At 46.1% G+C, this 12,719-nt stretch overlaps 1 protein-coding gene across 1 annotated transcript; it reads left to right on the top strand.

Annotated features, from left to right (window-relative positions):
• The first annotated feature begins 1,239 nt into the window (after positions 1 to 1,239).
• Positions 1,240 to 5,533, top strand: LOC140906077 (sperm acrosome membrane-associated protein 3). The gene is made up of 4 exons (XM_073329584.1): positions 1,240 to 1,378; positions 1,635 to 1,793; positions 3,412 to 3,490; positions 5,467 to 5,533. The coding sequence occupies exons 1-4, from the start codon at positions 1,240 to 1,242 to the stop codon at positions 5,531 to 5,533; spliced, it is 444 nt and encodes a 147-aa protein (XP_073185685.1).
• The last annotated feature ends 7,186 nt before the right edge of the window (positions 5,534 to 12,719 follow it).

A 12,719-nucleotide genomic window follows, 5' to 3' on the forward strand; every position in this document is an offset into this window, starting at 1 on the left:
GTTAAGAGAATCCCCAATGGGCCGGTTAAGTCAATTTTCCAGCTGCTTTCCACTGCTGGAGAGATGTGAAACAGGTGGAACAAGGGGCCTAATAGCAGGCCCCATGTATATAAGTCCAATAAATAATAAACCCAGGCAATATTCCCCCTCTTACTCTTATTCTTTTATTCAGGGATTAAAAAAGCCACATTCCCATTTTTTCCCTGTCTTTCTGTCTTTCTCTTGCTTTCTGACCTTAGGAACAAGCTGATAAATTGCTAAGTAGCCCCTAAGACGCTTTCACAGTAGATTTCAAGATGGAATAGGATGAAAGGAAAAATCTGAGAAATGTGGTCCAAAAAACCGGAACAGAAAGTATTTTCTGTCTTGTGAGGCTGGGGAATCTGGGGTTGGAGAATCTAAAGGAGGGATGCCAGAGAAACACTAGATGACTCTGAAACATTTTAGTGTCAAGGCTTTTCTAATACATACAAACAATGCTCCAATTTCATAAGATTTCTCCCTTTGATGCCTCCCTCCATCCACACACACTCAGAGCCGAGAATCAGAAAAAAACAAGTTTCCTTGAAGACCGGTAGAAAAGACCAAAACTGTAGCATACAGGGAGAAGAAGTAGACTTGGCAGGTCTGGGCCTTCAATGCCACAAACTATTCTTATAAGGGTCCCAGGGAAAATGTGGGGAGGGAGGGAAGAGAAGGGCCCCTGAGAGAGCAAAGTTACTGCTATCATTGTGGACATGCTTCCAGAGTAAGAAGTGGCCATTGGCCAAAACGTCTTAGCCTTTAATATGTGTAACCCTTTGCCAGGCGGATCGCACTTGTCAGCCTTCCAGTTCCCAGGGGACATCTGACTCTTCACCATGTACATAATTATGAGAAAGTCAGCTGTGAAGTTCTGATGCCGTTAGCCTCAGTGTTTTCAGTTTTTGGATTAATAAAACTTGTTAGTCTTTTAGATTGTCCAGTTTACAGTGTGTGTTTGTGCACGCATGCACACTCTGTAGTGCCTCTGTGCGAAGCAAATACCCCTCTGAGGGCAAGATTATAGCCATGGGCGAAAGAGAAGGTACCACAGCTGGGGTGAAAAGTTTAATACTGGGTTACCTCAGGGACAGTCAGGCCAGTATTTCTTATGGAAATAGGGAGTTAGACCTTTGGCCACAGAATTCCCCCTCTGATATTTAGTTCTTCTATTTTTTCCTCAAAGGTGGAACTGAGATTCCCCATTCTCTGGCAAAAATGAAGGCGCTCACACTTCTCTCCCTGCTCGGCTGCCTGATCACGGCAAATGAAGCAAAAATCTTTAGCCGATGTGAACTAGCCTATACGCTGCATGAAGAAGGGCTGGACGGGTACGAGGGTTACAGCCTCGCCAACTGTGAGTTTTAGTGCTCCCTCCTTCTCACGCACACACTTCTCCCCAATTTCCCCTCACGGCAAACTCCCTTCACTCTTTCACCCTGTCTACCACTCCCTCGTTCCTGCTGCCTTTTCCCCACTCCCACTATTTGTCTGTCTCTGCATCCTGTCTCCCTCCTCTCCAGGGCTCTGCCTTCATGTACTCCCCCGAGTTGCCCCTGTTTCTGTGGACAGCCTCTGCAGTGGACAGTGAGCATGTTCTCTTCCCGCATTAGGGATCTGCATGGCATTCTTTGAGAGCGGCTTCAATTCAGCAGCAGAGGACGACAATGCAGATGGCAGCACAGACTATGGCATCTTCCAGATCAACAGCCGTGTCTGGTGCAACAACTACCGGAGTCCCACTGAGAACCTCTGTCACATACCCTGCACTGGTACTGTCCCTAACCCTCCCCCTCATCCACCCTCCCTCCCCAAGAGTGGAGAGAGCAGCTGCAGGATTCCTGCCCATGTCGTGGTAGGCTGCTCTTCATTCCTCAGTTAAAAATTAACACACAGCTCTCATTCCCCCTGCATGGAAGAGGGGGTCAGCCAGCTCCATGGTACCATCCCCCCTTTCTAGGACCCTGTGGAGGGCTCCCTGCAGGGCTGGGCTCTGGGTGGAGAGTAGGCAGCCCTGAATTGGGTAGGGCTGAGGTGGAGAAAACACATTTTCTCATCATTAGCCATGCGGTGGTTACCTGAGAAAGATAACAGCCTGGAGCCGTGTTACTTGTTATGTGGAACCACTTCCATCATGGGAACTCCCCACTTTTAAGGGGGACACCCAGGCACAGCCATAGTAATGTGTTTTTCCTGGAAGCCACTTTGCCTGGGCTGGGGTGGGAAGGCAGGTTCAGAGCCATCCCAGAGGGGATGGGCAGAATGAGGTACCATCCCCTTTGGCAGGGATACACATAATGCATATCCTGGGATAATAAAACTCTGCCTTTCACCTGAGGGTATCAAAGTATGTCACACACTTGAATTAATTCAACCTCCCAACTCACCTGTGGGAACAGTGTTATTACACCAGTTGGTTAACTGACATGACCAAAACCATGCAACTTGTTGGAGCTGTGAACAGAATCCAGGAGTCCGGACTCCCACTCTCCTGTTCCAACCAACACATCAGATGCGCTCTTCAATGGAAAGCAGCCTCTGGCAAGCTGGGGTGGGAGGTACCTGCTATTTACCATGTATGCTGAGGGGATTCTCCTCTTGACCTTTTTGGGTAGGGTAGGGCCCTTGGATCTCTCAGCTACCCAACAATGGTCCCTCCGATTCTTTTCTGTGTCTGTGGCTTGATAGGCTGAGTGAGTGCAAGTTTAATTCCTATGAGCTCAGCCCCTCTAGCCCATGCCCCTCACTCACTCTTCCCTACATTAAATCTAACTGTCCTCACAGGTTCTCTCCTCTAGCAACCTCTGCCCCCCTCGCTCTCATTGCTTCTCGCTCATTCCCTTAGCCTGGCCTCACGTCTTTCTCCCACTCCAATTCCTTCTGCCCACCACTACATTCTCTTCAGCCCATTCCCCCATCCCATCACATCGCTCTTTCCCTACCTTACCCTTCCCCTCCCATCGGCTTTCCCTGCTCTCTTAGGCCATCTTTCTCTTTCCACATATGAGGGCTGGGGAGGTCTAGGCAGATCTCTCCCTACCCGGTTCTGAGTGTGTGTGTGGGGGGGGGCAGTGGGGCAGATGTTCTGGGATTGTCACCGCTTAGGTGGAGGACTCTGCCCACCAATGTTCAGGCACAGCCGGGAGGTGTTGCTCTGATCTAGGTTCCCCTCACTCTCCCTGCTCTGAGAGTGCAGCAAGGAGGACAAGGGGAGCCCAGTTCAATACTGCAGCTCTGTAGCTGCACAAGCAAGCAGCCCCTTTTGAATGTCACAGAGAGAGCACTACATAGGGATGGCCAGCCAAACACCCATGCCCCTTATACTTGGGTGCACCACACTGAGGTCTCACACGGGAAACCGCCATTCATGCTCCCCTCTTCTCCTTGCAGACTTGCTGTCAAATGACATAACAGATGACATAGTCTGTGCCAAAAGAATTGTGCGAGACCCACAAGGAATGGATGCCTGGTAAGGGGAGCCCTCAGAGATTCTCTTTGGAAATACGGATATGCATTTGTGATTGTGAATGTTTGCCCTTCGCTTAAGTCTAACACCGAAGCAATACAAGTAAACACAATACATCCTTAGAACTTGGTGAACAGACAGTGCCTGATAAGCAAACTCATATTGCCTAATTTCAATTAAGAGAAACCATTTAGGAGAGATTATAGAGAAAGGAACAGAGGAAAAGAACTGTTGGACAAAACAAGGCAAAAATGAGGCATAAAGGGACAGTAAACATTCACATAGCCACTACACTGGCCTCTTTAAGGCTCACCTTTACCATGATAGCTACACAACAGCTATGCAGTTGTCTGGCTGAAACTGCTGCTCATTATACCAGTCACAGCGATTTCATGTTCCCTTGTCTGCCCCGCCTTTGTTTTTCCTCCACCTGTAGTCTCTTGTCATATGCTAAGATTGGAATTTCCTTTGCGAGGGGCAGTCTTTTTAGGATGTACAGTGCCTAGCATAAAGAAAAGGAGGACTTGTGGCACCTTAGAGACTAACAAATTTATTTGAGCATAAGCTTTCGTGAGCTACAGCTCACTTCATCAGATGCATTCAGTGGAAAATACAGTGGGGAGATTTATATACACAGAGAACATGAAACAATGGGTGTTACCATACACACTGTAAGGACAGTGATCAGGTAAGGTGAGCTATTACCAGCAGGAGAGTGGGGGGGGAGGGTGAGGGGGGACCTTTTGTAGTGATAATCAAGGTGGGCCATTTCCAGCAGTTGACAAGAACGTCTGAGGAACAGCGGGGGGTGGGGGGGGTGAATAAACATGGGGAAATAGTTTTACTTTGTGTAATGACCCATCCACTCCCAGTCTTTATTTAAGCCTAAGTTAATTGTATCCAGTTTGCAAATTAATTCCAATTCAGCAGTCTCTCCTTAGAGTCTGTTTTTGAAGTTTTTTTGTTGAAAAATTGCTACTTTTAGGTCTGTAATCGAGTGACCAAAGAGGTTGAAGTGTTCTCCAGCTGGTTTTTGAATGTTATAATTCTTGACGTCTGATTTGTGTCCATTGATTCTTTTACATAGAGACTGTCCAGTTTGGCTAATGTACATGGCAGAGGGGCATTGCTGGCACATGATGGCATATATCACATTGGTAGATGTGCAGGTGACATAGTAGAGCCCCAAGTCCCGATTAAGGAGTATAATTCATGATAAAGACAGAATAATAAACAAATAGAGACTGAGAAAGGAGGTCAGAGAAAAATTCCAAAGCACATATAAATATGGAGTCATCACAAGACCCATAGCACTTTGTGCAAAAATAGATGGGTGAACCCCGGTGTCCTGACTAAGTTCCAATTTGGGGAGCCACCCATTCTGTTTTCAGGTTTCCCTCCTGTAGTTGCAGTTGGGCACATTATCCCCCTGCTCTTCCTGCAGTAGGGTGTTGCTGTGAATGTTTCACCACAGAGGCAGCAGTATGTAAGAGTGGATGAGGTAATTTCTGTATGCTATGTAGACAATAAATTACTTAGGGATCCTTTGGCATGGAAATTACTGCAGCATGGTCGACTAGCCATTCAGTGAGCTCAATTCTGCTGCCCTGACACTGAGGAGTACCTTACTCCTTGGGTTTCATTTCAGTGGGACTGTTCCATCAGAGAGGAACTATTCGATGTGGGTAAGGGTGATAGGATCTGGCCTTATGATTGCTTAATCCAGGTCAGGTTTAGATAGACTTAGTGTGGTAACACACTTCACAGCACAGGCTGTGTTCCTCAGTCTGTGAGATAAAAGAGCCAGGGAGCTTCAGGGTCTCTGCGTGTCCAACATCCTGAAATCAGAATCCTCTTCCAGGATTTACTACAACAGATTCCCATCTCTTCTCTATTGCTAGGGACATTAGAGAAACATAATTTATTATTAATAATAATAATAAAACCTAAGTTTCACTCTTTGCCTTTTCCTTCCTCAGGGAGGACTGGACAATGCACTGCAAAGGGCGAGACCTGTCTGAGTGGGTGGATGGATGTGACCTGTGAGAAAGTCACCAGCCTGGCTCTGCTATGACTTCTCAGGGTTTTCCTGAAAAGGGAATGTTTCTGTCTCTCCCTGTGCACTTCTGGCAGTTAGCACATACAAACAATCCATTCCACAAACCAACAGGAAAAACACAAAACAACAAATACTAATTTAAAGTATAACTTTAAAAAAAAATAAATGGATTTATTAATTTAAAAGAAATCAGCTTAGGCCTTTAGTTTCACATACTATTTAGGACTCAACTCCAGATGATTTTCCTGAGCTTAGTTCTGTGTGAAACAGCAACTGGAAGGTGAAGTGGCTGATAGGCAAGGTTCTGGAGCTGCAATTATAACTGGTTCAAAAGGGTTTCCAGAAACTGCTGGGTGCTTTGGGGTTTTCAAAGAGGGCAAACTGGAGAAGCTCAAAGGTGTATGAACATGTCCCACAGAGAATGCATAAGATTTACCTGTATGCTAAAGGGTGCAAAATATGTGCCATGTGCCAGTTCTCACTGGGAGCTGGACAAAATTTGTAAGTATTTGCTAACCAAAATGATGAGCAATTCCATACTGTCTCTGTCACACACATTCCCACTGAAATGCAGCAAAATGTGCAATAAGTATGAAATAAATTTCCAAGTGGCTGAAAAGATAAATAAATGCTACTATAATCCAAAGTTTACAAAACTTAGCCACAGCACAAGCATGGTGAAGTCTACAACCATCCCGGATTGTCCTCATCTGCCTAGAGACAAGTGGAGCCTTGTATCTTGCAGGCCAGTGCATTTGTGTTCCTATCTGGGGTCAAAGTGAGGGTTAGAGTCCAACCCCCAGCAGGTTCTGTTAATCCCTGGTCAGAGGTACCCATGTCCTGTTCTTACTCCCATTGAAGTCAATCAGAGTTTTGTCAGTGACATCAGTGGGAACAGAATTGAGCCCCAAAGTTTTGGTGGCTGGTGCATGCAGTAGTCTTGTTTATATCAGATCTCTGCTACTAGAAAGTGGGAGTTTGATCCTAATTTGAAAACCATTTCTAGACCTTCTAAAAATCCCAAATAAAAAGTCCACAGCAAAAGCAGAAATTAAATCAAGGACTCAGACTCAGCTAAGGCTGACGAGTGCACGGTGTAACTCATGGCTTTAAGCTATGTTTATACTTCCCTGTGCCTGGGTTGGCTGAGTGCTCGGCCAATCCCTCAGCATCAGTTAGATCACCCTGAGAGACAGCATGCATCAGTTACCTATGCCTCTCCTCGTCCCCCAGGAGCTGATACACCAGCTGCATCACCTCTCACCCATTCCCTCTACACTAGCTGCAGGGGTTGCATGGGAGTTGCTATGCCGGCTCTGTGCTGCTGAAGTATGGGTAATCCCCCAGTGTCCACATATGCAGAATTTAGATTGAGTTGAGTCCACAGTGCAGTGCAAAACAACTACAGTGCAGCCCACATGATAGGCCAAAGAGCTGAGATGGGAATGGCTGGAAACATTCCTAAATCTTTGGGATCCATTCAGATTATTACAGTCTATTATTAGATTTTTATAGAATTCTTTAATGTGTGTTGATCATTACCCATCTGTATGATGTGTTCTTTTGCTTTCACTAAAATGAATGGCGCCACATCGGAGTGGGTTGATTGGCACAGTAGCAGTTGGAATTCAAAAGCTAAAGTGACACTAAGTTTGACACAAAGAAATTGAGAGTGTGGTGCTTCCCAGGGGCACCCAGGGCATGAGGAAATCTTGCCTGTGCCTGCTGTGGATCAGCTCCCTGAAACCACCAGCCTCTGACAACACAAAGTAGGCCTAACTCTCTCTGTACAGATTAGCAATAGGCACACACAAAACCCCGAGTCCTCCGAGCAACCCTCTGAAGTACTCCGCCCCTGTTCCACTGAACACTCACAGAATTACCAGGCCTGCTGTTCCCAAAGAAATAGCACACACCAACTTGTAGGATTCAGTTCAGAATGACCACTTTACATAACACACAGCACTTACATATCTATCTCGAAAACAAGAATAAGTTTATCATCAAAGAACAGACATTCAAGTGAAAGAGAGTGAGAATATTGGAAACAAATGGTTACATATAAAATAAAATCATAACACACTTTCTAGAGGCTAAACTTAGCTAATAAGGCATTCCCCTATCTTCTGCAAGATGGCTTACTTCAAGTTCTTTCCCTGGCATTTTCAACCAGTTTGACTGAGACTCCCCTCTCATAAGATCAGCCCACTGACAGTTTGCCTCAGAGATTGAAAGAATAACTAGGGGTTCAACTATACCCCATATATAGTACCCCACTCCATTGTTTTAGTTTGAAAAACAGGATAAACCCTGCTGTTTACCTCTTCCTATTAATTTTCTCTCTTTGAAGATTTCACAATCCTTCATTATCATCGGGTTCAGACTTGTAAGTGGAGGTCCACTGTGAGCCAAACAATACATACTTTACATGAAAACAGATAGATGGTTTTCTTTCAGACACAAAATGTTTATCTATTTTTCACCTTTGCTGGTGACCAGTCCCTAGACACAGATCTTAACATAATTTTCCATGTATATACATAACTCCTTACACACCAGCCATATATGCATTTTCCATGTGACACAGGCTTTCAGTGGAGACCTCGCATGACAGTCTGATGAACTAGAATGTAAATACCTCACCAGGGGATTCCTATAACCCTTATGGCCTCTGCGAGTTGGCATCAAGAGGTCCCCGAGACACACAGTTAAAGAGAAATAGTTAGTTGTCCCCACTTCTGAGAATTGTCTGTGCCTGGTTATTTCCTGCTATCTTTTGGCAATGTATAAAAATACCAGAAGGTAGTTTTTGCTAAAAGGAAAAAAAAAATCAGAGCAACCATCCTGTTATAAATGGATTTGGGTCTGAAAATATTCCTAGGTTCATCAAACTTTGGCAGTTTTGACAACCCAGCCTAGATTAAACAGACAGCATGGGGCTGACACTGAAATAATTAATGATAATCTTTTTCACAAAAGGCCCCTCTCACATCAAGACTCCAGATCCTAACCCACAGGAATGTTGGCATGTGAGACATCTATATCACAGAATGTATCCAAATTTGGAGGAAACAGATTTCCGTTTTTCCCCACCCTAGAGCTAAGGACAGTAGGGTGGATTAAGTATCAAATTCTCCTCTGTGATTCAAACTACAGATCTCTGTTACATATTCCTTGCATGTTCTGCAGACTTACAGTCCTGTTAAGTGCCTGGAGCAGGCATAGAGATGTGATGGACTTCTGTGAATTTCTTGATGGTATCAGCTACAGTTGCGTCAAACCACCTGTCGTAAAAGGTCTTCCTGGATATTTTGTTCAGCTAGAAAAATACTGCTTGTGCTGCATTTTTGTAGCACTATGGGGACATCGCGTGATTGCTTTGAGTAATAGCTGATTGGTGTCCTCCCTCTTGCCCTATAATTATATAAGGGAAGATCGGGAGTCCTAGATTCACTTTTATTCAGACATGGAATAACTAATTCACTTTCAACATGATCCATGTGTAATCTCAAAGGACATGCAGAATATATTTTCCTTGGTTTCTGTGTGAAAGCAAGTTTTCCATTCATTTCTACAGCTAGCATTTGCTAGGTTTTCTCTAAGATCACCATATTTCCACTGCATTTCAGAACCTGTAAATCTTGTGATGACATAAGTATTCCAGGTAACTTGGCTAGCACTTATGTTTGAGCTAGCTAACCAACTGCTGGAAGACATTGCTACACTGATGGACAACAGGGATCATGAGATCATCTCTGGACACAGTATGAAAACTCCCACTGAGACATGAAAAATTACATACAGGGCCTGGGCATCTTCCCATTCAAGTCAAAGACAGGCTTGCCACTGACTTCAGTAGAAACAGGGCTGACCCCATACAGTACGTCAGTGCATAGCACTGCATTGCTTAAGACTATTTCAATATTTCCATTATATCCCCCCATCTTTCAGAAGTTTATAACTTGGACATAAAATATTCACTTGGCAAAAATCTCGGCAGCAAGTAAATTAGGGGATTTGTTTTTAACATATTTTCCCTGACACCAAAAATCCTCCCTGGATTTTTTAAGTTAAAAGAGTGCTACTATATATAAATGTTTACTAGTTGCACAGGATTTTTGCACTCCTGTAACTTAAAAATTACTTCACTCTTTCTTAAAGGAAAACTGCAATACAACTTAATGACTATCCCAATTACTACATCCAAGTGCCAAGAGGGGTAAGTTACTAAGGGTATGTCTACACTATGAAATTAGGTTGAATTTATAGAAGTCAGTTTTTTAGAAATCGGTTTTATATATTCGAGTGTGTGTGTCCCCACAGAAAATACTCTAAGTGCATTAAGTGCATTAACTCGGCGGAGTGCTTCCACAGTACGGAGGCTAGAGTCAACTTCCGGAGCGTTGCACTGTGGGTAGCTATCCCACAGTTCCCGCCGTCTCCGCTGCCCATTGGAATTCTGGGTTGAGATCCCAATGCCTGATGGGGCTAAAACATTGTCGCGGGTGGTTCTGGGTACATATCGTCAGGCCCCCGTTCCCTCCCTCCCTCCGTGAAAGCAAGGGCAGACAATCGTTTCGCGCCTTTTTTCCTGAGTTACCTGTGCAGACGCCATACCACGGCAAGCATGGAGCCTGCTCAGTTCACTGTCACCGTATGTCTCCCGGGTACTGGCAAACACAGTACTGCATTGCTACACAGTAGCAGCAACCCATTGCCTTGTGGCAGAACACGGTGCAATAGGACTGGTAGCTGTCATCGTCATGTACGAGGTGCTCCTGGTCGCCTGTGTGAGGTCGATCAGGAGCGCCTGGGCAGACATGGGCGCAGGGACTAAATTTGGAGTGACTTGATCAAGTCATTCTCTTTAGTCCTGCAGTCAGTCCTATTGAACCATCTGAGCAGGCAGGCGATACAGATTGCTAGCAGTTGTACTGTACCATCTTCTGCCAGGCAGGCAAGAGATGAGGATGGCTAGCAGTCCTACTGCACCGTTTTCTGCTGAGCAGCCATGAGATGTGGATGGCTTGCAGTCCTGCACCGTCTGCTGCCAGCCAAAGATGTAAAAGATAGATGGAGTCGATCAAAACAAGAAATAGACCAGATTTGTTTTGTACTCATTTGCTTCCCCCCCCCCGTCTAGGGGACTCATTCCTCTAGGTCACACTGCAGTCACTCACAGAGAAGGTGCAGCGAGGTAAATCTAGCCATGTATCAATCAGAGGCCAGACTAACCTCCTTGTTCCAATAAGAACAATAACTTAGGTGCACCATTTCTTATTGGAACCCTCCGTGAAGTCCTGCCTGAAATACTCCTTAATGTAAAGCCACCCCCTTGGTTGATTTTAGCTCCCTGAAGCCAACCCTGTAAGCCGTGTGGTCAGTCGCCCCTCCCTCCGTCAGAGCAACGGCAGACAATCGTTCCGTGCCTTTTTTCTGTGCAGACGCCATACCAAGGCAAGCATGGAGGCCACTCAGCTCACTTTGGCAATTAGGAGCACATTAAGCACCACACGCATTATCCAGCAGTATATGCAGCACCAGAACCTGGCAGAGCGATACCGGGTGAGGAGGCGACATCAGTGCAGTCACGTGAGTGATCAGGACATGGACACAGATTTCTCTGAAAGCATGGGCCCTGCCAATGCATGCATCATGGTGCTAATGGGGCAGGTTCATGCTGTGGAACGCTGATTCTGGGCTCGGGAAACAAGCACAGACTGGTGGGACCGCATAGTGTTGCAGGTCTGGGACGATTCCCAGTGGCTGCGAAACTTTCGCATGCGTAAGGGCACTTTCATGGAACTTTGTGACTTGCTTTCCCCTGCCCTGAAGTGCATGAATACCAAGATGAGAGCAGCCCTCACAGTTGAGAAGCGAGTGGCGATAGGCCTGTGGAAGCTTGCAATGCCAGACAGCTACCGGTCAGTTGGGAATCAATTTGGAGTGGGCAAATCTACTGTGGGGGCTGCTATGATGCAAGTAGCTCACACAATCAAAGATCTGCTGATATCAAGGGTAGTGACCCTGGGAAATGTGCAGATCATAATGGATGGCTTTGTTGCAATGGGATTCCCTAACTGTGGTGGGGCCATAGACGGAACCCATATCCCTGTCTTGGCACCGGAGCACCAAGCCGGCGAGTACATAACCCGCAAGGGGTACTTTTCAATAGTGCTGCAAGCTCTGATGGATCACAAGGGACGTTTCACCAACATCAACGTGGGATGGCCGGGAAAGGTACATGATGCTCGCATCTTCAGGAACTCTGGTCTGTTTCAAAAGCCGCAGGAAGGGACTTTATTCCCAGACCAGAAAATAACTGTTGGGGATGTTGAAATGCCTATAGTTATCCTTGGGGACCCAGCCTACCCCTTAATGCCATGGCTCACGAAGCCGTACACAGGCAGCCTGAACAGTAGTCAGGAGCTGTTCAACTACAGGCTGAGCAAGTGCAGAATGGTGGTAGAATGTGCATTTGGACGTTTAAAGGCGCGCTGGTGCAGTTTACTGACTCGCTTAGACCTCAGCGAAACCAATATTCCCACTGTTATTACTGCTTGCTGTGCACTCCACAATATCTGTGAGAGTAAGAAGGAGACGTTTATGGCGGGGTGGGAGGTTGAGGCAAATCGCCTGGCTGCTGGTTACGCGCAGCCAGACACCAGGGCAGTTAGAAGAGCAGAGGAGGGCGCGGTACGCATCAGAGAAGCTTTGAAAACCAGTTTCATGACTGGCCAGGCTACAGTGTGAAAGTTCTGTTTGTTTCTCCTTGATGAAACCCCCCGCCCCTTGGTTCACTCTACTTCCCTGTAAGCTAACCACCCTCCCATCCTCCCTTCGATCACCGCTTGTAGAGGCAATAAAATCATTGTTGCTTCACATTCATGCATTCTTTATTCATTCATCACACAAATAGGGGGATGACTACCAAGGTAGCCCAGAAGGGGTGGTGGAGGAGGGAAGGAAAATGCCACACAGCACTTTAAAAGTTTACAACTTTAAAATTTATTGAATGCCAGCCTTCTGTTTTTTGGGCAATCGTCTGTGGTGGAGTGGCTGGTTGGCTGGAGGCCCCCCCACCGCGTTCTTGGGCGTCTGGGTGTGGAGGCTATGGAACTTGGGGAGGAGGGTGGTTGGTTACACAGGGGCTGTAGTGGCAGTCTGTGCTCC

Source organism: Lepidochelys kempii, chromosome 2 (assembly GCF_965140285.1).
Source record: "Lepidochelys kempii isolate rLepKem1 chromosome 2, rLepKem1.hap1, whole genome shotgun sequence".
Classification (NCBI taxonomy): domain Eukaryota; kingdom Metazoa; phylum Chordata; order Testudines; family Cheloniidae; genus Lepidochelys; species Lepidochelys kempii.

Coding starts and splice junctions, on each gene's coding strand:
- LOC140906077 (XM_073329584.1), top strand. CDS start 1,240: ATGAAGGCGCTCACACTTCTCTCCCTGCTCGGCTGCCTGATCACGGCA. Junction 1,794..3,411: donor CTGTCACATACCCTGCACTG/GTACTGTCCCTA, acceptor TTCTCCTTGCAG/ACTTGCTGTCAAATGACATA. Junction 3,491..5,466: donor CCACAAGGAATGGATGCCTG/GTAAGGGGAGCC, acceptor TTCCTTCCTCAG/GGAGGACTGGACAATGCACT.